This window comes from Leptidea sinapis, chromosome 41 (assembly GCF_905404315.1).
Source record: "Leptidea sinapis chromosome 41, ilLepSina1.1, whole genome shotgun sequence".
Classification (NCBI taxonomy): domain Eukaryota; kingdom Metazoa; phylum Arthropoda; class Insecta; order Lepidoptera; family Pieridae; genus Leptidea; species Leptidea sinapis.
The window spans coordinates 7,617,386-7,641,486 of NC_066305.1; the positions used below are offsets into that span (position 1 = coordinate 7,617,386).

The 24,101-nt window shown below is 35.2% G+C and overlaps 1 protein-coding gene across 8 annotated transcripts in view; it reads left to right on the forward strand.

The window, feature by feature from the left end:
* Nucleotides 1-24,101, forward strand: part of LOC126976468 (diacylglycerol lipase-beta) — a 99,333-nt gene that overhangs the window by 60,252 nt on the left and 14,980 nt on the right. For all 8 annotated transcript variants that reach the window (XM_050824806.1, XM_050824807.1, XM_050824805.1 and 5 more), the window contains 5 exons: nucleotides 1,318-1,413; nucleotides 16,444-16,668; nucleotides 20,423-20,535; nucleotides 21,812-22,033; nucleotides 23,042-23,357. In XM_050824806.1, the coding sequence (XP_050680763.1) occupies nucleotides 1,319-1,413; nucleotides 16,444-16,668; nucleotides 20,423-20,535; nucleotides 21,812-22,033; nucleotides 23,042-23,357 (971 nt within the window). In that variant the 5' untranslated portion in view covers nucleotide 1,318. The remainder of the gene's footprint in view (nucleotides 1-1,317; nucleotides 1,414-16,443; nucleotides 16,669-20,422; nucleotides 20,536-21,811; nucleotides 22,034-23,041; nucleotides 23,358-24,101) is intronic.

A 24,101-nucleotide genomic window follows, 5' to 3' on the forward strand; every position in this document is an offset into this window, starting at 1 on the left:
AAATCGTTGTTTTTATTTAATTCCGAGTATTTTCATATTTATTCACCTTATAAACCTTCTCTGGACTTCCACAATTAATTTAAGACCAAAGTTAGCCAATTTGGTCCAGCCATTCTCGAGTTTTAGCGAGACTTACGAACAGCAATTAATTTTTATACATATAGATGTTGTAATAAACTGATAAGGATATATTGGTAAAGGGCTCCTGTTTCCGCAATTAGACCGCTTAATTGGGTCCATTTTGCGTGCAGTGTTGGCCAGTCATTCCAACCAGCCCAGCTCCTTCCAGAAGTTCAGAACACTCCTGGGGTGTTCGCAGACTTCCTGGAGCGACACTGATAAGGATTAATATAGTATTTGTGTGAACAGCTTTTACATTACCGCTTTACAATTGCCTATTATCCAAAGTATTAAAATAGATATAGTATATAAATTATGGTATCCTTAAGAGATATGCCATCGCGGACTTTTCTGTAGAACTATATAAGATACAAGATACACAATGCTACCGTACATTATTTTGTTATATCTCAAAGGGCTAGGACACAGGTTTTTTTAAAGCTTCCAGACGTCTTATTTTATTCTGAAACTTCCAACAAAAATCGTTATTGTATAGAAAAATTCCTAACAGATTATATTCTAAGCCCTTCCTTGAGAATCACTCTACCTATTGGTGAAAACAGAATGAAAATCAGCGCAGTAGTTTTTGATTTTATCACGAAACGACCGACAAATAGACGCGGCGGAGGAGTTTGTTATATATTATGTAGTGATTATAATGCTGTAAATTTTTTTGACCATGCAAGTACCATGCATAATTATCGTCTAAATATCCATTCCATTCAATTGACCTATCATAAATATCAATCTTAGGATTTAATTATATTATTTGACGTAAAGTTTAATTTTAAAAACGATATTTCAGCAATCAATAATAATTGAGACACGCGGAATCACTGACAATAAATTTATTCAATAATAAAATAACTCACATAATTTAATTTGCTGAATTCTTTACTTAAGTTTATTTTAAATTTTCAAGTTCTCTGGAATACTTTGATGCCTCCATTTTGTCAATATTAAAAGCTTAGATCATTTCTACGCGGAGATCTTCGAGACAGACTGTGACAGCTGTGAAAACGTCGAAAAAAAATTGACAGACAGCCAACCTCTATTTTGAGTCATACACATACTCTAACCCACAGTGACATACAAATAACCTGGTTTCATCGGTTGTCTAGTAGCAAGAGGAGGGCCTCTTAGATAGAGATCTGAAGTATAAATTATCTAATATTAAATGTATGTTCTTTCTTGCAGGATGCCAGCGCTCCGATTGCTGGGGCGAAAATGGCTTGCCGCCTCCGACGACCTGGTCTTTCCAAGTATATTCGAATTACTGTTCCGGTTCGTATGGTAAGTGCCTCCAGCTATGAACATTACGAATTACTTAAATTCAAATAATCTTTCATCATATCAGCCGGAAGACGCCCGCTGCTGGAAAAAGTCCTCCACCAAAGATCTCTATGACGATCGGTCCTGCTTTGCCGTCATCTAACCTATTATATACCGATCCTGACCAGATCATCGACCATCTTGTGGGGGGCCTTCCAACACTGCGTCTTCCGGTAGGTACTTGGTCGCCATTTGAGAATTTTGCTGCCCCAACGGCCATCTGTTCATCGAGCTATGTGCCCAGCCCACTGCCACTTCAGCTCGGGCTATGACGGTGACTTTGGCTCTCCTGCGATCTCGCAGGGAAAGTCCGATCATAGCCCTCTCCTTAATAATCTTTATATGGCTTTAAATAATCATTCTTCATACAAAATGATTAACTTGGATTTGAAAGAGCGACATCTCAAGTCAATTTCCTAATATGCAAATATTGTTGGTTGAGCAGGTTATCAACTGTAAAGTAGATCCTGTAGATGAAGCCACAGCATGAAAGTTGAACATAGATATAGCAAGTTATGTCATTGGAACGGTTGGCTCAGTTAAAGAGCGATCGCACGGACCGCGAGAAGTCGCGGGTTTGAGTCCCGCATCGTTCATAAATTTTATTTTCATATTTAATTTGTATAATTAATCCTAGAAGTGAGGGTTATCACTTTGAAAAATAACAAATTGTTCCTATAACTTTTCTGTTTTTCTTTTTAATATCATTCACAAACTCCTGGCTAAAGCTATTAATCCGAGTAATTCATAACCTTGCGGTTTATCCGGCTCAACAAGGCTAGTAAATGTTAATTGTTGGCGCTTATTTTCTTGGTAATATCTTTTATTTATTCTGTGGTAATGTTAATAAATGTGTCATTGGTGTTACGAAGTACGGTTTTACCCATGGAAAAATTACAATATCATAAATCAAATGATTGCTTAAGAAATACCTTAGTCATGCAATGTAATTTTTGAGGGAAGGTGATCTTTGACATGAAACGTCTTGAAAATCAAACCGTGTCTCGGTGTGATTTTTAATACTTTGCTCGTACAAATAACATCTTATTACATCATAAACGATCTGATAAGCATAATAAATAATTTATTATTAAACGGCTTTAATAATGAAACCACAGAATAGGAATGGAGCGACCCTCAGGCTATTTCAATCGTTAATTTGATTCTAACGAAATTTAATTAAAAAAAAAATAGTCCGCTGAGTTTCTTGCGACTGTTTTTCTCAGGTCTGAGGCATGCCTTTTCAAATGGGTGGTAGTTTTTGAATTACGATAAGTGATTCCATTTCCTATTTTGAATAAAACTTTGCCCGCTCTTAAGGAAATTTAATTTCTGTAAGGATAAGTAGTTTGTTATGAATTTTGTAGTTTGCGTTATAAATGCACTTAATATGCACATAAAAATGGCCATTAGACGGCATTTATTTTATTAAGATTTATCCCTTTAGAATTGTTTTTAATGTCAGTTCAAGCACTATCACCGCTTTGCCCACAAATTTCTCTGAGAGAGAAGAATCAGCGCAAGACTTTTTCCCAGCATTATTTTTTTACGCTCTTTTTAATAAAATACACAATTATTAAAAATGTTATTGCTATAAAATAATCATAATCTAGTACCAGGCTGTCCGATCGCTTTGATACTCAGCTGTGGAGTAGTGGGATTTACGATAAAGGCATTTTTTAATATAACATTTAAATTTATTTATAGATAATGCCTGAACAGCGACTAGGACTTTATTATAAAAGTGTATAAATTTACCCATACAGTTATTTTGTATCTCTTATAACGCCTACTAGAATTAGTTTAGAAGTGATCCCTTATTTCTTGTGTTATAATAATGAAAGGGGCGATTTTTGTGAACGTATATTAAATTTTCATAATTGTACTGACAATGAACATTCATAATATTTATTTATTTATGTGGGAATGTGGTGCAAACTCTTTGGAACCAGAAAATTAATTTTTCAGCCTAGCGATTCTAGAAATTGTATGGAACGTGAAGTGATAGATTAACAGATGACGGATATAATCTTGTAAAAAACGGAGATAGCCAAAATTCACTACGTTTTAAGCAACTGTTCGTTTTCAAACTGAGTCGGATTAGCTAAAGCTAAAATGCCAAGCGTGGCTGACTGTTTACGACCTGTCAATCGAAATGGGTACTAGTGTAGTAGATAACAATACATTCCCTTACCTTTTCTATCATGCTCTATCTCCGTTCTCCTCTCTCTCACGCTTTGTATTTCTATACGTTTGTATATATTTTTTTTTTAGATAAATAAGGTTCAAGACGTGCAGGACGTTCAGCTGATGGTAATTGATACGCCATACCCAATACAATGTAGTTCCACTCAGGATTTTTGAAAAACATACATAGAGACATATGATGTTAAATATCATTTGCCCAGTAATTTCACTAGCTACGGCGCCCTTCAAACCGAAACACAGGAATGCTTACACATTACTGCTTCACGGCAGAAATAGGCGCCATTGTGGTACCCTTAATCTAGCCGTCTTCCTGTGCAAAGGAGCCTCTGGTATATATAGTCTATACTAAAAGCCGCAGAAGTAAAAAAGTTGCTTTAGAATGATCAAGTGAATGAACTTTAGAAATAACAGCGCTCTCTCATTGAAGTCGCGTGACAAGTTAACCTTTCTATGTTGTTGATTACTAAATAATGGACTTTAAATTGTTGCTGCGTCATTTGAATTGGTAGCAATCTGGTTGGTCGGATGCTGAGAGCACGTTCTATTCTCTGGTACATCTAAATCTATTCTACCGAAAAAAAAACTATAATTTCTGTCTGTAAATTTGTTTAATCTTGGTCGAAACTTGTATTAGATTTATGACTCATTAGGTTTGTGTGTGTGTGTGTGTCTTTCGAACATGTTAACGCGCAAATGATAGATTATGTATGAAATGATATAAATAATAAAATAAAAAAATATTGAATTACTTAGTCGTTATTTTGCGAAAATCCATAACTATCAAAATTATGTACTTTATCTTCTGGGGTTAGTGATTCCTCGACAAATGAAACGTAATTTTAATAAATAAAAATAAAGTGTGCGTGTGTGTGTTAGAGAGAGAGACAGAGTGTGTAGGGTGTGAGTGTGTGTGTGTGTGTGACTTTCCGTTTCTGAATATGATAATTGCTTAAGATAGGCGGTGGTTTTCTTTTTTACCTCAAATTGTTTAGTGTGTAGATAAAAGTCTTCTCGCGAATCTTATTGTAAAGCTTAGAGGTGAGAGCATCATATTGACGTTTCGCGAAGGCCGTTATACATTTTATTATATCACATACTTGGGTGTGGCGTTGTCCAGAACAGTATAAACATATCTTAAGCCAACGCATGTCGTGGCGGTCAGGCACGTATGAGTTTTATAAGACATGTCAACAGAGCAAATGTCGCTGACACACATATTATATACTGGTAACTTGAGTATTGAAGTGTTTAAATGGACTTGGCAATCCATGCAGAGAGACAATATACTAGAGTGTAGACCATAGGTTCTCAACGTGGGCGATAACGCCCCCTTGTGGGCATTTGAGACTTTCGGGGGGCAGTAGAAGACCCAGAGAAAATTAGGGGGCATTGAGATGGCGCAGATGGGGCGTGGGTAGATTAAAAAATATAGTCTAAAAAGGCAAAAAATATACGAAATTACTCTAGAAAAAAAAAACATATTCTCAAAGTGGGCGGTGAGCAAAATAAGGTTGAGAAACTGTGGTGTAGCTAACGAAACGACTGAAAAGCACGTACACATTCTTTAACCGGTAACGCTCCTGTGATTCCTCTGGTGTTCCAAGAGAATGTGGGGGGCAGTGATCACCTAACATCAGGTGACCCGTACGCTCGTTTGTCCTCCTCTACCTATAAAAAAATAACAAATAGTGCGGTAAAGAGAAGAACATCTCTAACGGAAATACAGCAAGATAGAAAAGGATAGCGAATCAATTGTGACTGTGACCGATTTTGATTGACAATTCGTAAACTGTTAGCCACTCTTGCTATTAGCTCCGTAGTTTTTTAAATATTATGGAGGGTAGTCATCAGAAAATATGAAAAAGTGTCCGTCAAAATGCGTCAAATTTGGGTGGCGCTACAGTAGCATCAGGGTAGATATTAAAAGAAGCGCCAAATATAAAATCACGTACATTTTCTCATATTAAGGCAAATTGTTGAAATTTGAAATAATTAACTACTTTACGAAGTCGACAATAATATTAAAATGTTTAACTCGGCATACTTAAATTCGTGTACACTTGCTACATTCATACATACTTCATACCATACCCTGTGCGTACACTAGCGCTATTGTGCAAGCGTTTTGAACTGTTTTTTACAGCATAAGCTGGACACTTTTTCAACTTTTCTCCCATATGATATTATTCTCTTTGTCTCTACTTTCCATATTCAATATTAAATTACTACCTAACGCACAAATAGACATATCAAAATTGTTCGACCATGGTTTATGATACCAACCTAAGAACTAGGATTTTTCGCTATGCTCAAAAGACAGACGACGTGTGGGAGCGAGAGGTCCTAATCAAGTACACACCACCGCGAGAGAAAAAGAGATACACAGCTAAACTTGATGGTATAACCGGTATGTCATTATTTAGGTGAGTAAAGAGGCCATAGTGTCCAAGTCTGTCCAAGTCGAGGTGAATTTTGTGCATTTTAAATTCATTAATCTTACTTATTCTGCAACTATGGTTTTAATCAGAAATAAAGGTGATGTTATAAGGCGTAATAACACGAATAAATACAGGTTTCACAAGTAATTTATTACTATTTGACTACATTGTTTATCACTATAATCATCATTTTGTTTTTTGAAGATGACGTAAGTAATAGAAATAATGAGATCGTCAATAAATTGTTTCCCTTCAGACTAATCATCAAATTATATTGCTAAGTGACGAATTTGTTTTGGTGGAAAAATATAGAAACAATTGATGACAATATGATTTATAAAGTGCTGACTTCATAAGTATCGTAGTCGATGATAGCTTGTGTTGTAGGTTCATAGTGATTGTATATTTACTTCGGCGTCCAACAACAAAACAAATTATCGCATAGCTTCAAATAACCTTATTTGGGGCTTAAAAAATAATCAGATAAATATTTGGCAAATTGTGTCAAGTTATAATAAAGTTATCCTAGCTAGATTATATTCAAAATAAAATTTTATCATTACTTTAATATCTCTATGCCTGTTGGCTATTGTTCTCAATGTGGAATTTGAAAATCGAACAATATTTATGTTGGTACATATTTCCAAGTACTTCCATATTAGGTGATAAAAAAATTCGTATTATATAGATAGGGGCAGTGGACAGCTACAAACCTTACAGCAAAGTCCAGGTCCATCTTGCAAACGAAATGTCTGAAGATGGATTTTGAAACCCAAAAAAATAAGGTTTGGCTGACCACACAGTTCTTAGCCGGTCAGTAGGTGTTAAAGTAGACCCGGCAAATGTTATTTTGCCATATTATAAATTGAATACCCGCGCCCGCTCATTGTATGAATTGTCATATCTATACATATATATAAAAATGAATTGCTGTTCGTTAGTCTCGGTAAAACTCGAGAATGGCTGGACCGATTTGACTAATTTTGGTCTTAAATTATTTATGGAAGTCCAGAGAAGTTTTAAACGGTGAATACATATGAAATAGCTCGGAATTAAAAAATCGTCAAATTCAAATTCAAATATTTTTATTCAAAATAGGATGTGAAATCACTTATTGAAAGTCAAAAAAAACTACCACCCATTCCAAAGTGAATGCCTCAGGCCTGAGAAGAATGGGCGCAACAAACTCAGCGGGCATTTTTTTTTTTCATCAAAAATATGTTTTACAATTAAAGTAACATTTACAAAGTAACATTGTACAATTAAACTTATTATTTAATAGCCTGAGGGCGGTCGCTCCATTCCCAATCTGTGGTATCATTAAGAAAGTCATTTATGTTATAGTAACCTTTACCACACAAACGTTTTTTAACAATTCTTTTGAATAACGTAACACCTTTGTTTTGAACATTTTCTGGGATCTTGTTGTAAAAGCATATACATCGCCCCACAAAAGACTTACTAACTCGACTTAGCCGAGTAGTAGGCATCATCAGTTTATGTCTGTTCCTGGTGTTAACATTATGGTTATGACAGTTTCTGGCAAATTCACTTATGTGCCTATGAACATACATTACATTATCAAGAATATATTGAGAAGCAACAGTCAAGATGTTAATTTCTTTGAATTTTGCTCTCAATGATTCTCTAGGACCTAGGTTATAAATAGCGCGAATAGCCCTCTTCTGCAGCACAAATATTGTATTAATATCGGCAGCGTTGCCCCACAGCAATATTGGTATATTTAGAGTATTTTTAACATACTCGAGAAAAGATGCATCTTGATTATACAATGATCTCTCACTATACAGTTCATATAGCCTTTGTCTGCTCCTATGAATGCCAGCTGTTGCCCAATCATTAAATGACAGGAGACCACCTGATTTGACTGTCTTAGAAGTAAATATAGAAGCAAACTCTGTTTTAATTATTTTAAATAACGTATCATACATTTCATTTGGATTAATATTATATTTGAATAAATCCAAATTTGAGAGTTTAACTGACACATTGCATCTATATTTCTCCATTCACCTATTATTCACAGGAACAAACGTAAACTTTTTAATTTTAGGACATTTATTGACCTCAATATTAAAAGAGGCTAACTGACCAAAGTGGTCTGAACTCAGTTTGTTAATTATTGCCTGAGAAATGGGTTTATAATTGGTAAATATGTTATCAATACAGCTTTTGGAGGTGCCAGTTACTCTAGTAGGCTCTAAGAAAATATTGGTTAAATCATATGATTTGAATAAAGATCTGAATCTAATACTGGTTGAGGATTTTTCGAATAAATTAATATTAAAATCACCACATATCATGATATACTTCTTAGACTCAGATAATTTTAATAAAACCTCCTCCAATACAAATTTCATATACTGCATCTGGGGGTCTGTATATACTAACAACAATGGCGCGCTCGAGCTCTGCACAGGCTATTTCAATTGTACGTTCAACAGAGAGGCCCACAATATCTTCTCGTTCTTTGAATTTAAATAATTTACTTACAAGAATAAGAGAGCCGCCATGTGTAGCTTTTTCTCTGCTAAACACACTTGCCACCTGATGACCACTGAAGTTAAAGATGAGCTCATATTTTCTGAGCCAATGCTCTGTTAAACATAAAATATGTATATCTTTATGATTTATAAATAACTCCAGTTCAAGTTCTTTACCTAATAATCCTTGCATGTTTTGGTGCATCAGGTTTGCAATTTTACAATTATTACTTATTCTAGTACTTGTTATATTACATTGTGTTTTTACACTGCTAGAGGAGTCCCCTATTGTCTTGTCGAAATGTCGTTCAGAAATCAAATTATTATAATATTGTAGAATGATTAACTAATTAGAATTTTTATTTCTTTCTAACTTTCTCAGGAGGGAAAATATAAACTTAATTTTAGTTACTATAGTTGGTAGATTAACTACAGCTGTTAATTATCTATCAGTATACTTTATGTGTGTCTGTCAATATCAAATTGAAACCTTATAAATAGCCAGTATTTCAGGAAAACTCTGTTATGTAAGTATGGAACATCATGTGTAATTAATCGAAAATAATTATAAAATTTCATTCACACCGAGCATATTTTTATTAGTTTAAATAAAAAAAAGGATTACTTTTCTTTCTTTTAAGTTTATTTTACACAAAAGTTTAGGTCTTTTATTTATCGATTGAGGTAGTACGAAGTCTGCCGGGTCAGCTAGTTATGTAATGAAATGTTGGCTGAATTATTTGTATTTTGAATATATATGCATTTCTATATCAAAAAATATAGGTTTCGGATAATCACCAACATATAGTATACTAAACCTTCTCTGTAACACGCTGCATTATGGTATAAGTAATTTTCCGCTCCAGGTTTAGTTCTTTTCGCCGTATAACCTTAAAAAAACCAACTCTTCACTTATTAGTATAAATGTTTTTTTTTTACTTTGATTGTCAAAAGCCATTGTGCTAGCAAAAGAGCATGTATATTATATATAATACAATAAAGTCTACAAATATTTAAAATGATTGAAATGTGATAATGAAATTGTTGTTATAAATACTCAAAGGTGTTTGGGTTCTTTAGGATTTTTAACCAATACAATATCATTAAAATGGATAGTTGTTAATATACAATTTTATTAATCATAGCCATAACATACAAGAGACTATTTTGCAATTCATATACATATTTAAAAAGACGGCAACTATTAGATACTTTTGTGCGGGGCATCTTGACACTCAATGGCATCTTTCAAATTTTGTAACTTACGCTTCGTGTTATTTTACATTGAAATTCAATGGTTAATATTTATATAATGCAATATACTTACTGATGATATGTGATCCCAGTGTTTTTTTTATTTCTTGTAGTATTATGTTTCCAAAGTCTTACTACGCAACCCGGCATTTTAGTTTCAATTATTAGATAAGTTTATCAGAAGATGTGACCAGTTTTTGAAACTGTTTTTCCAGTCTGCCGCATATACCTTTTCTACGGCCGTCTCGAACACTGTTAATGCAGGTTTCAGCGGCGAAAACTGGATGGGGGTATACAGGAAATCCTTTGTTTTGAGCGCTGAGTGCGCGGGCGTCCTGTCATGGTGAAGCTACTTTCGACATTAAAGCAGTTTCCTCGAAACCTATTTTTTATTTATTTATAAGATTATCAGTGCACTTACATCAAATCAAATAATAAGGTAAATAAAATAAATTTCAATAACAATAATTATGTGTAACACACTGAAATAATAACATAAAAATTAATATTTACTGAACGTCCGCTGGATCATGTTGTAGTTTGATGTCGACACGATTAGTGGTTTAGGCTTGAAAGGGTCTCAAAGTAAGACCATTTTCATTATATATATATATATATATATACGAGATAGATGCCTGTATCTTTTCTATATATATATCTATATATATATATATATATAGAAAAGATACAGGTATCTATCTCGGCCTCTCCTCCATCTTGTTCCAGCCTCTCTGTCCATTGCTTTCTTTTTCCACAAGTTTCCTGCTGTCGTATTTATATCTTCTATCAACATTTACTAGGAAGTCATTTTCTCCTTATTCATGTGGGTCCTTCCCAAATAGATGCCTCTGAGGTCCATCTATTGTCTCTACATCTTGTTATATGTCTAGCTTACTTCCACTTCTGTTTCAGAGCGTATTATAACCCATCTACAACCTTTGTTTTTCGTCGTATCTTTTCACTTTTTACTTTTTTGTATTCTTCTTATTTTAATACGCTCCTTTCTAATTAACTGGTAGCTGCTCTATAATGTATGTTATAAATAATATTACGCGTAATGCACGCCATTTATAGATATTCTATCAGTAATTAGGTTAAAATGATGCCGCATCATAAATTTCAGAGTTACGTAATTGCATAATAACGAGGTTAGAGCGAAATATGTGGAAATTGCTTTGTGCAAATTTGCCAAGCGAGCAAACATTAATTTCATTATACATGTCAAGTTACGCTGAGTGAACGTAATAACAAGGCTTATTTAATATTTTAATATATTATATAATTTTAATATTATTTTAATACAATACTAGCTGACCCAGCAAACGTTGTATTGCCGATATTAAAATCGCGATACTAAAGTAACTGTTAATCGTAGATGGGTGAAAATTTGAAGTTGTATGTATTTTTTAATGATGACTCATAATCATACAAATATAAAAAAAATCGTATGGACCACCCTTAACATTTAGGGGGATGAAAAAAAGATGTTGTCCGATTCTCAGACCTACCCAATATGCACTCAAAATTTCATGAGAATCGGTCAAGCCGTTTCGGAGGAGTTCAATGTTTAACACCATGACACGAGAATTTTATATATTAGATTATAATATTTTTTATGAAGCTACGAGTCGAACAGTTACGTTCGGCACTTTGAGACATAGGATGATAATAACCTAAACACACGGTCGGATTTGGTACGGCCTAACCATCTGACGCGGTCTGGTAGCGGACCATATTCGATGGTATGTCGCATTGTGCATCGCACTAAATTATTATTATTACCGTCCGAACCGTACCGTATGACACCGGACCATTTGGTGCGAGGCGCATAACGGATCGTCCGCTGGTCCGGCCGTACCAAATCCGACCATGTGTTTAGGCTATTATTGTATATTGTATCATTGTAATAAAATATGTATTTTAAACTACCAAATAAAATATTATTTTACCGCATTATTTAGTTAAATAACGTTTATTAAAATCATGTAATATATTTATACAACTAGAGAAAAATTCATTTTATTTTTATATTTACAACTTATACTTATTAAAATTTTATTTAAATCTCGGCCATTTGTTACGTACACATATGAGTTACAAGAGGTTTATGATAGCTGAAGTTTGATACAAATAGTCTAGTTGACCCAACTCACGTCAGGGTTTCGAATTTGTGTCGATTTTTTTATGACAATAAGGGACAATACGAGCAGGACGTTCAACTGATAGTAATAAAAATTCTGAGTGGCATTACAATTACGCTCGTCTCCTTGAGACATAAGATGTTAAGTCTCGTTTTCCCAGTAATTTCACTAGCTACGGTTCTGACCGAAACAAAATAATGTTAAAAAAATTAAATTAAATAAAACATTACTGCTTCACGGTAGGAAAAGGCGCCGAATCTAGGAGCCTCCCACTGGTGCACGCATCGTAATAATTCACTCTGAAAATGTGTCTCTAACGTGCCAAAAGAAGTAGGTTTTAAATTTTACTAAACTTTTTGTAAAATAACTACACTATTTTGTTCTACTCCAACAGCTTACTACAGCATATTTTGTTTCATGTGCCAACAAACCAAAAATCTTATTCTTATTTATTTATTTGACTATTTCAACCAACGCTCTTCACATCAAAACGAGTAATAGGATATAAAGAAATTTCCATCGAAATCGCGTCTAGAGCTAAATCATCATTAAATAAATGTCTGTAATTTAGTTGGCCAAAGGAAATTATTTATCCCAAAGACTTGTCGTTACGGTGATGAACACATCAAACATACTTAGATTATATTCATCTAGATATATAGACAGCAGTGAAAACGTCGAAAAAATATCATACAAATCGCGATTGTAAGACGTAGCTTGTCACACACACTAACGGCCGTTCCCAATATACTATCTACAGACAGAGACAAATTACTACCTTCTACTGTCAGTAATTAGCTGTCAATAATCTGAAGCTGTCCCATTATACCCGATAAGTCATTCTTATCGCCTTATATTGCGACGTGTGAATTGCAATTTCCATACAAACTTCTAGCACTGGTAAGATATACGTCCTCCCATTGACAGACAGCGTGTACGGATAAGGTGAGTTACCGTCGATAAGTTTATTGGGACAGAAAAGTCAACATGCACAAAACGACCAGCTATCGCCCATCGTTAAGGCAGCATTTGTAAGGAACCTTTAAATTCTACCGTCTTTTGTCTGGCGTACTTTGCAAATCCGACTACCGAAAATCGTTAATTTAAAATATATAACACTCACAATAATTAATAATGTGGCTTTCTATTTGAAAAAAATAATTTTCATAATCGGTTCAGTAGATCTAGAGATTACCCCCTACAACCTCACAATATCGAAATCCAAGCAGAGAATAATTTCAATCTAACGATCCTCAGTCATCTAAGCATTACATATTATTATGTAAACTTCAGTATAAAATATTCAAAATCGTTTCCTGCATTGCAAACTGGTTATGCTCATTTTGATAATGCAGATCGGATCCATAATATTACTAAAATACATAAAATATCAAATATTTAATGAAAATATTATATAATGTCACAACCTTGTCAAGTCCAAGTTAAGTCAGTTGAGTTTTACCAGAGGAAGCCGGCTATATTATGGGTACCGCAACAGCGCCATTTTCTGCGATGTAAATTTTTCTAATGTCTAAACATTACTGTGTTTCGGTCTGAAGGGCGCCGTAGCTAGTAAAATTACTGGGCAAATGAGACTTAACATCACATAATGTCTCAAGGTGACGAGCACATTTGTAGTGCCGCTCACAATTTTTGGGTTTTTCAAGAATCCTGAGCGGCACTGCATTGTAATGGGTAGGGCGTATTAATTACCATCATCTGAACGTCCTGCTCGTCTCGTCCCTTATTTTCATAAAAAAGAGTTGGTGCTGGGGCTGCTGCTTCGACCCTCGAAACAGCAAGCGTCGCAAATATGTCGCATACATCTTTATGCCATTTTGTGTCGAGACACTTGGCCCGTGGGGCCCCGAAGCGCGTAGAATGTACAAAGTACTATATACGCGTCTCAATAGCCTAGCTATCCAACGATACCAAGGGGAAATGCTGCCAGTATTCTTGGTACAGTTGGGCTTGGTACTTCCCCTTAACGATAGTTTTAATTTAATCATTTATAAAATTTGTATTGTTTGAGTAAATAAATTTATTTTAAATTTATATTTTCTGAACTTAATATCCTCTTTGTGATGTACTGCGGACTCAAACTCGTCGAGTAATTTTCATATTGACACATCTCATTGTTAATAGTCATTAAATTTAGCAACATTAGATATTTTTAGATCTGATTTATATTTATTTATGTCGAAATGTTATGAGTTATCTTAAATGTTAAATCTGTTAAGATTTGTTAGTATACATGCAGAATACACCTAAAACCCAACCGAACGCCTTAGAGATAGGATTTTTTTTAAATTACCTAGTCTGGCCATAAAAAAAATTGTTGCAAATATTTATTAACATTTATTACTTTTACATTGTGTAAGTTTAATACATAAATACAAAAATTTCAAAAAATATAAAAAGCTTATTCGAAGTGGTCTCCTAATGGAGCTAATGCTCCAATACAGTCCTTTAAACGTTGAGGCCAGTTATCAATAGAAGCACGCACTCTTTCCATGGGAAAAGTCTACACTGCCACTCGTAAGAATTGTTTTAGGGACTCCAAATTATCAAGGCGTTTAGAGCAAGCCGTACTCCTTAAAACTAACCATATGCATGGTTATAAAACTAACCATAAATCATAATCCAGCGGATTATGATTGGGACTAGACGACGGCCAGTCTTCAGCTCTGATGAAGTCCGATTAGTTCGTTTCCAACCAAGACTGCGTAGACCGAGCTTTATGACCCGGCGCCGAGTCTTGCTGGAAGGACCATTCTTGGTTATTGAACATGGTGTTGTTAAGGGGCTTCACTACCTTCTCAATATATCAATTTAATATCGCAAAATATTATACAATGTATTGGCGCCAAAATGAGAAAACTCAATGAACAATCATATAAAATGACAGATTCCAAATTCAGGTGTAATATTTAATTGTAACATTATTAGTATTTATGGTCCGACTGATTGGCAAGAGGCTCACGTGATGGGGAGCAGTGAGGCAATTGTCCCAAGACATCCGCAACACCAAGAGTCCAGAGATGCGTTCGCTCTAAGTTTGAAGATCCCCAAGTCATTCGGTAAAACAGCAGCCGGTAATTGATTCCACAAAGTCACAGTAGACAATATTTCTACTGTGTCAAAGTGGTCGAATTTCGACCTCTAAGCGACCGCTAGTTATATTAAAAATAAATTGTATTTGTCACACTGTAATTTCGTTTGAAAAAAAAATTACAGAATGGTATCCTAGACAACATAAATGGAAACAAGGCAGACCACGTCTTAGATGGGAAGATGACATAAAAAAGTAGCAGGTGCAAACTGGTCGAGAAAAGCGAGAGACCGCTCACTATCGAAAAGTTTGGGAGGCCTATGCCGAAAGGCATCCAATAATTACCGGTGTAAATAGTAATAACCTACAAAAGAAAATCAAAATTAATATAAATAGAATTTAAATATAGGTTAGATTAGATTAGGTAAAGAATCATTGTACATAATTAAGGATTGTAAATGAAGGCTTTTATTATTACCTATCATATATTTGACATATATAAAGCGTGCTAATTGTCATAACGAACTTGTTATTCTAATAATGAACTTCCCGTAATAAATGGGTTGCAGACGAGGTGTTATGACGAACAATAACATTAGTCAATGCAATAATTAATTAATTTCCGCATCACATCCTTCCTACAAATTAGTCACACAAAATTAGACAAAATCCTGTGATCCTCTGTTGTTGCAGGAGTATATTGGCGTCCTCTTTCATGAATTATTTAAAAAATCTATTTTAAATTAATATGTAACTTATTGCAATCAAAATATTATGTCGTAATAAATCTACTCGTGACTGCTTATGGCAACAAATAAATTTAGTTATCTAAATATATAAAAATGAATTGCTGTTCGTTAGTCTCGCTAAAACTCGAGAACGGCAGGACCGATTTGGCTAGTTTTGGTCTTGAATTATTTGTGGAAGTCCAGGGAAGGTTTAAAAGGTTTGAATAAACATGAAAATCCTCGGATAAAAACAACAATTTTGATTTTCCTTTGACGTGTCCCCCGTCGTTCAGAAATCAAATAAAAATAATAGTTTGAAATGAATAACTAATTAGAATTTTTGTATTTTTCTAACTTTCTAAGGAGGTAAAAAATAAACTTCCTTAAATCACGGGTAACACTTAAAAAAAGGAGTCCTTTTGTTTGTTTTAAGTTTATTTTAGACAAATGTTCAGGTCTTTTATTTATCGATTAAGGTAGTATGAAGTCTGCCGGGTCAACTAGTATTATATAGATTTTTAAGTGATTATCATAATTTTCACACACACTTACGAATTCACACAACACGGAGATATCCTGTTCCTATAACATTTTTATTCCTCACTTAATAGGATACATTCACTTCTCTGTTAGTACAAGTTAAATTAAATCCAACCTATTCAACAGGTTAGTACTAATCGCGCTGGTAGTGGAGGTGCTGTATCCGGTATCATGGCAGTGCCAGACGGAGGGATGGCACGGCGGTTCGTTCGTGCGGCTCTACCTGTGTGGGACACTCGCGTTGCAGGCCTGCCTGATGCTGTTACTGTCTGCACTGGCGCAGCAGTCAGCTAGAGGAACCATAACAGACACAGATACACGAAAACTTGTGTCTCCTTTATTATTATTAAAGTGAGTATGCCTTTTTTATTATGAGATAACATAAGAATAGAATAGAAATATATTTATTTACCATAGGCAGTGATAACAACAGAACACATTGCAACACCACTAACGGTATAAACGTCATGAATCTACATCAGTTCGCATAGGCCCAAAGGACTGTGGCATGGGGAGAAGAACTGATAGGAAACTATCCCATCTTTTAAATCATGTAACAACTAAGCCTATCTTTATATATATAATTCTTCTGTACGTGTGTTGACAGTGAACTCCCTCCTAAACGGCTGGACCTATTTTGATGATAATTTCTTTGTGTATTTCAGTGAATTTGAGAATGGGATTATCCATTCAGTCCATATATGTGTTGAATAGTGAAATCCCATGTTAGTGAAATCCTCCTAACGGCTGGACTGATTTTTCAAACTTAAGACGTGTTTACAGGACTACGTCTGTCGGGTTCGCTAGTTTAATTTAATATCATACAGAACAGAACCAGACAAGAACGATGCATCAATATTCTCTATATAATCTACAATACTATAGTAAGCCTTCTTTGTCAAAGAAGCTATAATATATATCTTGAATTTGTTCTCAGTGAGTCCTAATAACTAGTGACGAACAATTGATTGGTCTTTTAAAGATTTATTTATTAGCATCGCCAACACTAACTAATTACATCAAATATTATTCTAAGTAAAAAATTAAGTCCTCCTCCTCCTCGTGTCGTTTTCCTCATTACTGAGGGTCGTGACTCCCCCGTTGCATCAGTTTCTCCTGTACGATTCCCCTCCATCTGCTGCGATCCTTAGCCTTATGAAGGGCATTATGGAAGTTGATGTTCAGAGAATATCGTATTTGGTCCGACCATCTCGTGGGACTGCGTCCTCTGGGACGCCTGCCATCTACCTTGCCTGTCACCATCAGCTGTTCCAGATTATGACCCTCTTTACGAGCAATTTGTCCGAAGAATTCCAGCATCCTACGACGGCATTTTGTGGAAAGTTAGAATAGACACGTTGGTGCGAAAGGCGGTCCATGGTATCTACAGCATTTTTCTCCAGCACCACATTTGAAACGCGTCTATTCGGTCTCTGTCAGCCTTTTTCAGTGTCCAGGTCTCCGCTCCATAACTAAATATGGAGAAAACTAGCGAAGTCGCCAATAATTTGGTTTTAGTTTTTCGCGTGATGGTAACACTGTAAAGTCTCTCCATATCTTGTGCATCTGGGACATTGCATTTTTGGCCATCCCTATACGTCTCTTTATCTCTTTTTCGCATGATCCTGTATTACTAATGTTAGTTAAAAAATTAAGTAGGTAAATATAATTTACATATAAAGTAAATTGAAAATTAATTAAAATAAACAAAATTTATTTTAGTTACTAAAATATTACAATTAAAGCATAATTTTTGTTGATCAGCAAATTATATTCCTGTATCAAAGCAAAATTCGAAGTTTTTATTTTAGAAACTTATCATTTTAAGTAGATGATTATCATGTAAATCATTGTTCAATGGAATCCTCACGAGATGCTGGAATACGATAGAGTGCACATTGGAAGATAGGTGGTCACTCACAGACACCTAGAAACGAAATTCTAGAAATATTACTTTTTTTGCGCCCAGACAAAGGGCTAACCTCCGGGATAATGATGGGAGAGAGGTGGTGTATGCTCATGCATACCAATGCAGCCTATGTCTGCGTTGGTTATGTGGAACTCACGCCAAAACCTAACCTACCCACTAAACACCACCTGAGGTTGCCTTTGGGCAAGTGCCTTCTAAGCCTTCATCGAAGGCGACCTTCTCTTGGGGAGAGAGACAAGGTCATGCTATTGAACTCGCCAACGTCCGATTGGTTTCGCTTCATCTTATTGGGAAATTCACATTCCTCTAACCTGATACGAATAAAGTAAAAAATGTTGAAATTGACCGTGAAGTTGTTTAGTCATAATCCGACCACGCTCGCTTGGGAGCTAAAGAAATCGGATAAAATACCCTTAGACTTAGGGGCGTGCATTGGTTTTCTAGCAAAGTAGGCACTGTAGATCTTAATAGTCATAGGTGCACTTAAGTCCAATAGCGCTAGGTTTTTAGATCTAAAAATAGAAAGGATATTTTTAAATGAAAATAAGGGACGAGACGAGCAGGATGTTCAGCTGATGGTAATTGATATGCCATGCCCATTACAATGCAGTGCCGCTCAGGATTCTTGAAAAACCCAAAAATTCTGATTGCTCATAAATCCGCTCAGAACTTTTGGGTTTTTCAATAGTCTTGAGCGGTGTTGCATTGTAATGGGCAAAGCTGAACGTCCTGCCCGGCTCGTCTCTTATTTTCATTAAAAAAATGTAGTACCTACAAGTTAGAAAAATCCATACCATCGCCATCTATGACACTTTCTAGATACTAAATTATTCAATTTAGAAACGGAGGAGTTCATGACGTCATGAATGCAGCCTGTGTTCGAGCGAGATCTGATGACGTAGATCGTATAGCTAGCTCAATGCCCTGCGGCGCTATACACGTAATTTCAAAATCGTTGACGTTTAGTTCCGATCATATCCACATTTTGCTCTAGATTCGAGCATTAACTCACTCGCCAATTATACATACTATGAACGACAAGTTCGCACGGAGTTACCAATATTGTCCAACCAAATCTAAAATATTTTTACTTTTATTAAAAGGGCTCTCTATGCTCTATTGTATGTTTTTAACCGACATCAAGAAGGAGGAGGTTCTCAATTCGATCGGTATTTTTGTATGTATGTACACCGATTACGCTTAGATTTATTATTAACGTAATTCTTCTTTAATTCGATGCGGAATAGATGCCATTTGTTCCCATAAAAATTTTACATAGTTTGGCCCAGTAGTTTTCATTCTATGTTTTTTTTTTTTTAATTTATGGTTTACGTGGATGGTATAATTGTTTTTTGTCTACGATTTTTTAGGAGTTCTCAATCAGCTTAATTATATATTATTATTAACTGACACTAAAAAGTAATAAATAAAAAAAACTACGTTTAAAAAATGAAAAGGATAAAATAACTTAACAGATTTTTTTTTATTTTATGAAAATAAGAGACGAGCTGAGCCGGACGTTTAGCTGATGGTAATAATTGATATGCTCTGCCCATTACAATGCAATGCCGCTCAGGATTCTTGAAAGACCCAAAAATTCTGAGCGGCACTCGTCACCTTGAGACATAAGTTGTTAAGTCTCATTTGCCCAGTAATTTCACTAGCTACGACGCCCTTCAGACCGAAACACAGTAATGCTTACACATTATTGCTTCACGACAGAAATAGGCGCCGTTGTGGTACCTATAATCTAGCCGGCATCCTGTGCAAAGGAGCCTCCCACTGGTGAATTTAATACACATCTTATGCAAACCTTTACCTTTAATATTAATAAAATACTATTATATTTTACATGTACAAATTTATACAAATATAGTACAGATTTGAAGTCGGTGCCGGCGTTTTGAACCTCAAACGTGATAAGTTGAAAATATCGACGTTAGAAAACCACTTATTACATAAATATATGGTCAGGAATTCGTTATAGAGGTGACTATTTTGAACAGAACAACGTCTGTCGGATCAGGTAGATAAAATAGTGCTTGAAATCTGTTATTTTTGCATATATTCCATCATACCACAGTGTTATTTGATGTTTTGTTTTTGAAACGACTTCCTGTAAGTAATCTACGTACTGGGACATTATTAACCGTCGTATTGTCCTTGTTATTGCAGAGTATGTTTGGTGATACCAGAAGTAGCCCTCAATGTGATGGGTACAATGTGGATGTTCTGTGACGTCATAGAGTGTGCCGTTCAAGATAGGTTCTCAACTATTGTTATACAAAGTAAGTGCTTCCTTTTGTTCATATGTTACGTTGTTTCTCAGCTCGTAGTTTCTCTATGATTTCAGCTTTTAACTTTGCTGAGTTTTCAGCTTTTACTTTCCGTATATTTTCAGATTTACATACGTTTATTTTTATTGTAGAGGAGGGCAAATGCAAATGCACGTACGGTTCGCCTGATGTTAATTAATCACCGCCGTTCACATTCTCTTGCAACACCAGTGGAATTACAGGAGCGTTTCTGGCCTTTCAGAAAGGTGTACGCGCTTTCTTTAAAGGTATATTGTACCGTCTTGGAAACACCGCACAAGGAAGCTCATTCCACAGCTTGGTTGTACGTGGAAGAAAGTTTCTTGTAAACCGCACTGGAAGAACGCCATACATCCAGATGGTGGGCATGATATTGTAATTTGTGGCGTATTGGCCGATGGTGGAATTCGGCGGCAGGAATCAAGTGTAACAGCTCCACTGAACCCCCCGGGGTAAATGATAGCTACGTCTTAGACTTGCGATATGTTAGTCACATTGTGTTGCTGAAAGTAGAGATTAACATTTCACCGCTATTTTTTTCGACGTATTCACAGCTGTCACAGTCTATTTGGACGTATACATTACCTAAGTAGATGAAGCCACAGCCTGAGAGTTGAACAGGACATACAATATTTAACAAAGATACGTTACTCGAACGGTTGGCTCAGTTGGAAGAGCGCTCGCACGGAACGCAAGAGCTCGCGGATTCGAGTCCCGCAATTTTCATAAATTTTATTTTCAATTTTTATTTGTATAATTTATCCCAGGTTATCACTTAAAAAAATAACAACTTTATTAAATCTAATCTAATCTACAATCAACAAAACCAAACGACCTTAACATTTCGATTTAAATAATTGTCCCGACATCTTGTTTTTAACTACGTATGGAAAAAAAGATATCATTAATGAAAATTTTTCATGATGTTTTAAAAAAAAAATCCAAATTCAAATTCCAAATTTCTGTATTTGCTAGTAAATTATATATACAAAATTACTTATAATCTACTTATTAAGGCAATTTGCAATTAAGCCTTATATATGTAGGTATCAGAAAACTTATTTCTACAACCCCTATTTACGTGTTGAGGGATAAAACTTTATTATGCTTAAAAGCAAATACATGAGGTTTGTGGGGGAAAATCCAGGAAACTGGGAAAACCTGGCTATTTGCTATCATCATGATGTTTTGTGTAGTCAAGACTTTGCCATTCAGAGATTAATCATAATGCGAAAATAATTTATTTTAGGTATTGTACTGTTCAACTGGGTGCAATTAGGGCTAACAATATTCGGATTGTTCATGGTGTTTGACCCTCTGGGATCTGTCAACTATGATGACATGCAAGATACTCCCAATCAGGCGAGGCATCACAGGAAGGTCACTGGGCTGTGGTCGAGGCGGTTTCGATGGGTTTTCTGCTGGCTCAAACGAGATGAACATGGGAAGGAAGCTTTTCAACAAGTGGCAGGTATTTTATTTTATGAAATAGAAGGACAATCAAACATACGAGACAACTTGAGTGATCACCGGCGCGTATTTTCTCTTTTACCACCAGAGGAAACACGAGTTTGAGACCTTCACAATATTAGCACTGTTCACTGTTTTGAGATCAAACCTTATAATTACTAAGGATCGTATTTTAAAGATATTACTGTTATAATAAAATTTAAAACATTTTAATCGCCCACCCCGTACCGGTGTTACAACTTGAATACCTGTATTCGTGGTCAACTGACGTCATATTGGTGTTGTCAGTTGACTGTCTATATTTTACATTTTAATAGATTATTACAATTTAACAATAGGATTGATTATTAAAGAAATCATACTAATTGAATAAAATCAACCAATATAGAAAATTAAATGAATTAAATTTATAAATATGTTGGTAACTACGGTGAAACAGACACACATTTTCTTACTTTTTAAATCATAATAAGTTCTCTCATGTCATAAGACATGACCAATATAAGCTCCTTTTCTTCGTTCGGCCGTTCCGGTAGGCCGGCTGTCTTTATGACAGTGTATAAAAGAGGCCAGAGTATTAGAGGAAGGGAAAGAGATACAGCGAAGCATCGACAAGATAAGACTGGTCTTTTACTGGTGTATCATGCGATGATATTGGAAATTGGCATCAGGAAGTTGCTTACAGCAGTAAAGTCACTTCACTGCTCCTAAGATTTGTTCCATTATAAATTTCGCAGTTACAGTTAAGTGTATATTTAAGTGTATCCGGTATTCGTTTTTGTTATGTTGCAGTTAATTAATTCCGTTTTATCGTGGTAATATTCATACTGTAATTTTTGTAATTGTGTGGATACTATTCGCTTTTAGCAAACTAACGCTCAACAGCTTCTTTCACTCATGAACTCTATTCATTCGGCAAAAAAAAATAACCCACAATATGTGCTTTGCTAACAGCGATTTCACATCTACTTTCTCAATTACTCAACAAATTACATTACTTTCATTTTAGCGTTACTAAGTGCACTGTTCAGGTCGACAGACCTAGTGCCATCCGACGTTGTGGCTGGCTGCGTTCTTCTCAGGGTGCGGCAGAAGCGAGAGACCAGAGAGATGCGGAGAATACAAATGCTAAATGACGAAGAACCGATTTACACCACGGACGTGAACAAAGTTTTCTCGGAGACACCTCCCTGGATGAACCTTGACCACGCTCTGTATTACCTGAAGCTTTCAATAGCAGCGTATGGCTGGCCCTATGTTATATACAGACATTGTTTCACTGGTTTCTGCAAATTGGCGCGCCATTTGACATGTTGTTGCTGCAGGTAAGTTTAAGTTTACGGCAACATTTATTGCCATTGTTCACGAAAGCATACGCTGTACTAAATAATAATGGTGCTTATGTGCGAAACGTGACTGAACTTTATGTTCCTAAATATATGAAACACGTGAGCAATATTAATAAAATTGCGTGATTGCGGTATTAAGCGGTTAATGCTGTCATGAAACTGTGGATCGAAAATAATGCCATAGTTAACCCTCGACCGTGGCAGTATAACAAAATGTAATGTTTTGTATTTCAATGTCATATATTATGTTTTTATCGTCTGAAATTGTAGTTTTAAGATCGTTAACGTAGATTTTTATTTTGATAGTTTATTATTTTTATAATCGTCTGGACATTTATAATGTTATACTCGGATAGAAGTTACATATAAAGTAAAATTTTGTTAAAATATAAAACAATTTTAACAATGGCCGTATTATCCTGAGAAATATTTTTTTTGGACAAATACAACGTTTTGTGCTATTAAGTTTACTAAGCTACTAATGGCCAATTTCCTCACGAACGTTCTTGACTCTTTCTTGGTTTTTAATCCTAGATCAAAATTATGTTCAATTTAAATCAATATTATCATTGTGTCTCTCTGTTTTCCTTATTAAGTGTTATAGTAGGTACTTCAAAGAGTGCTTAATTATAGTGCAAACAGAGTCCTAGTATACAAACACGATAACAATTTCTGAAAAAATTAAAACAGTCCGACAAAGAATAGTTCGTTCCCATTCGG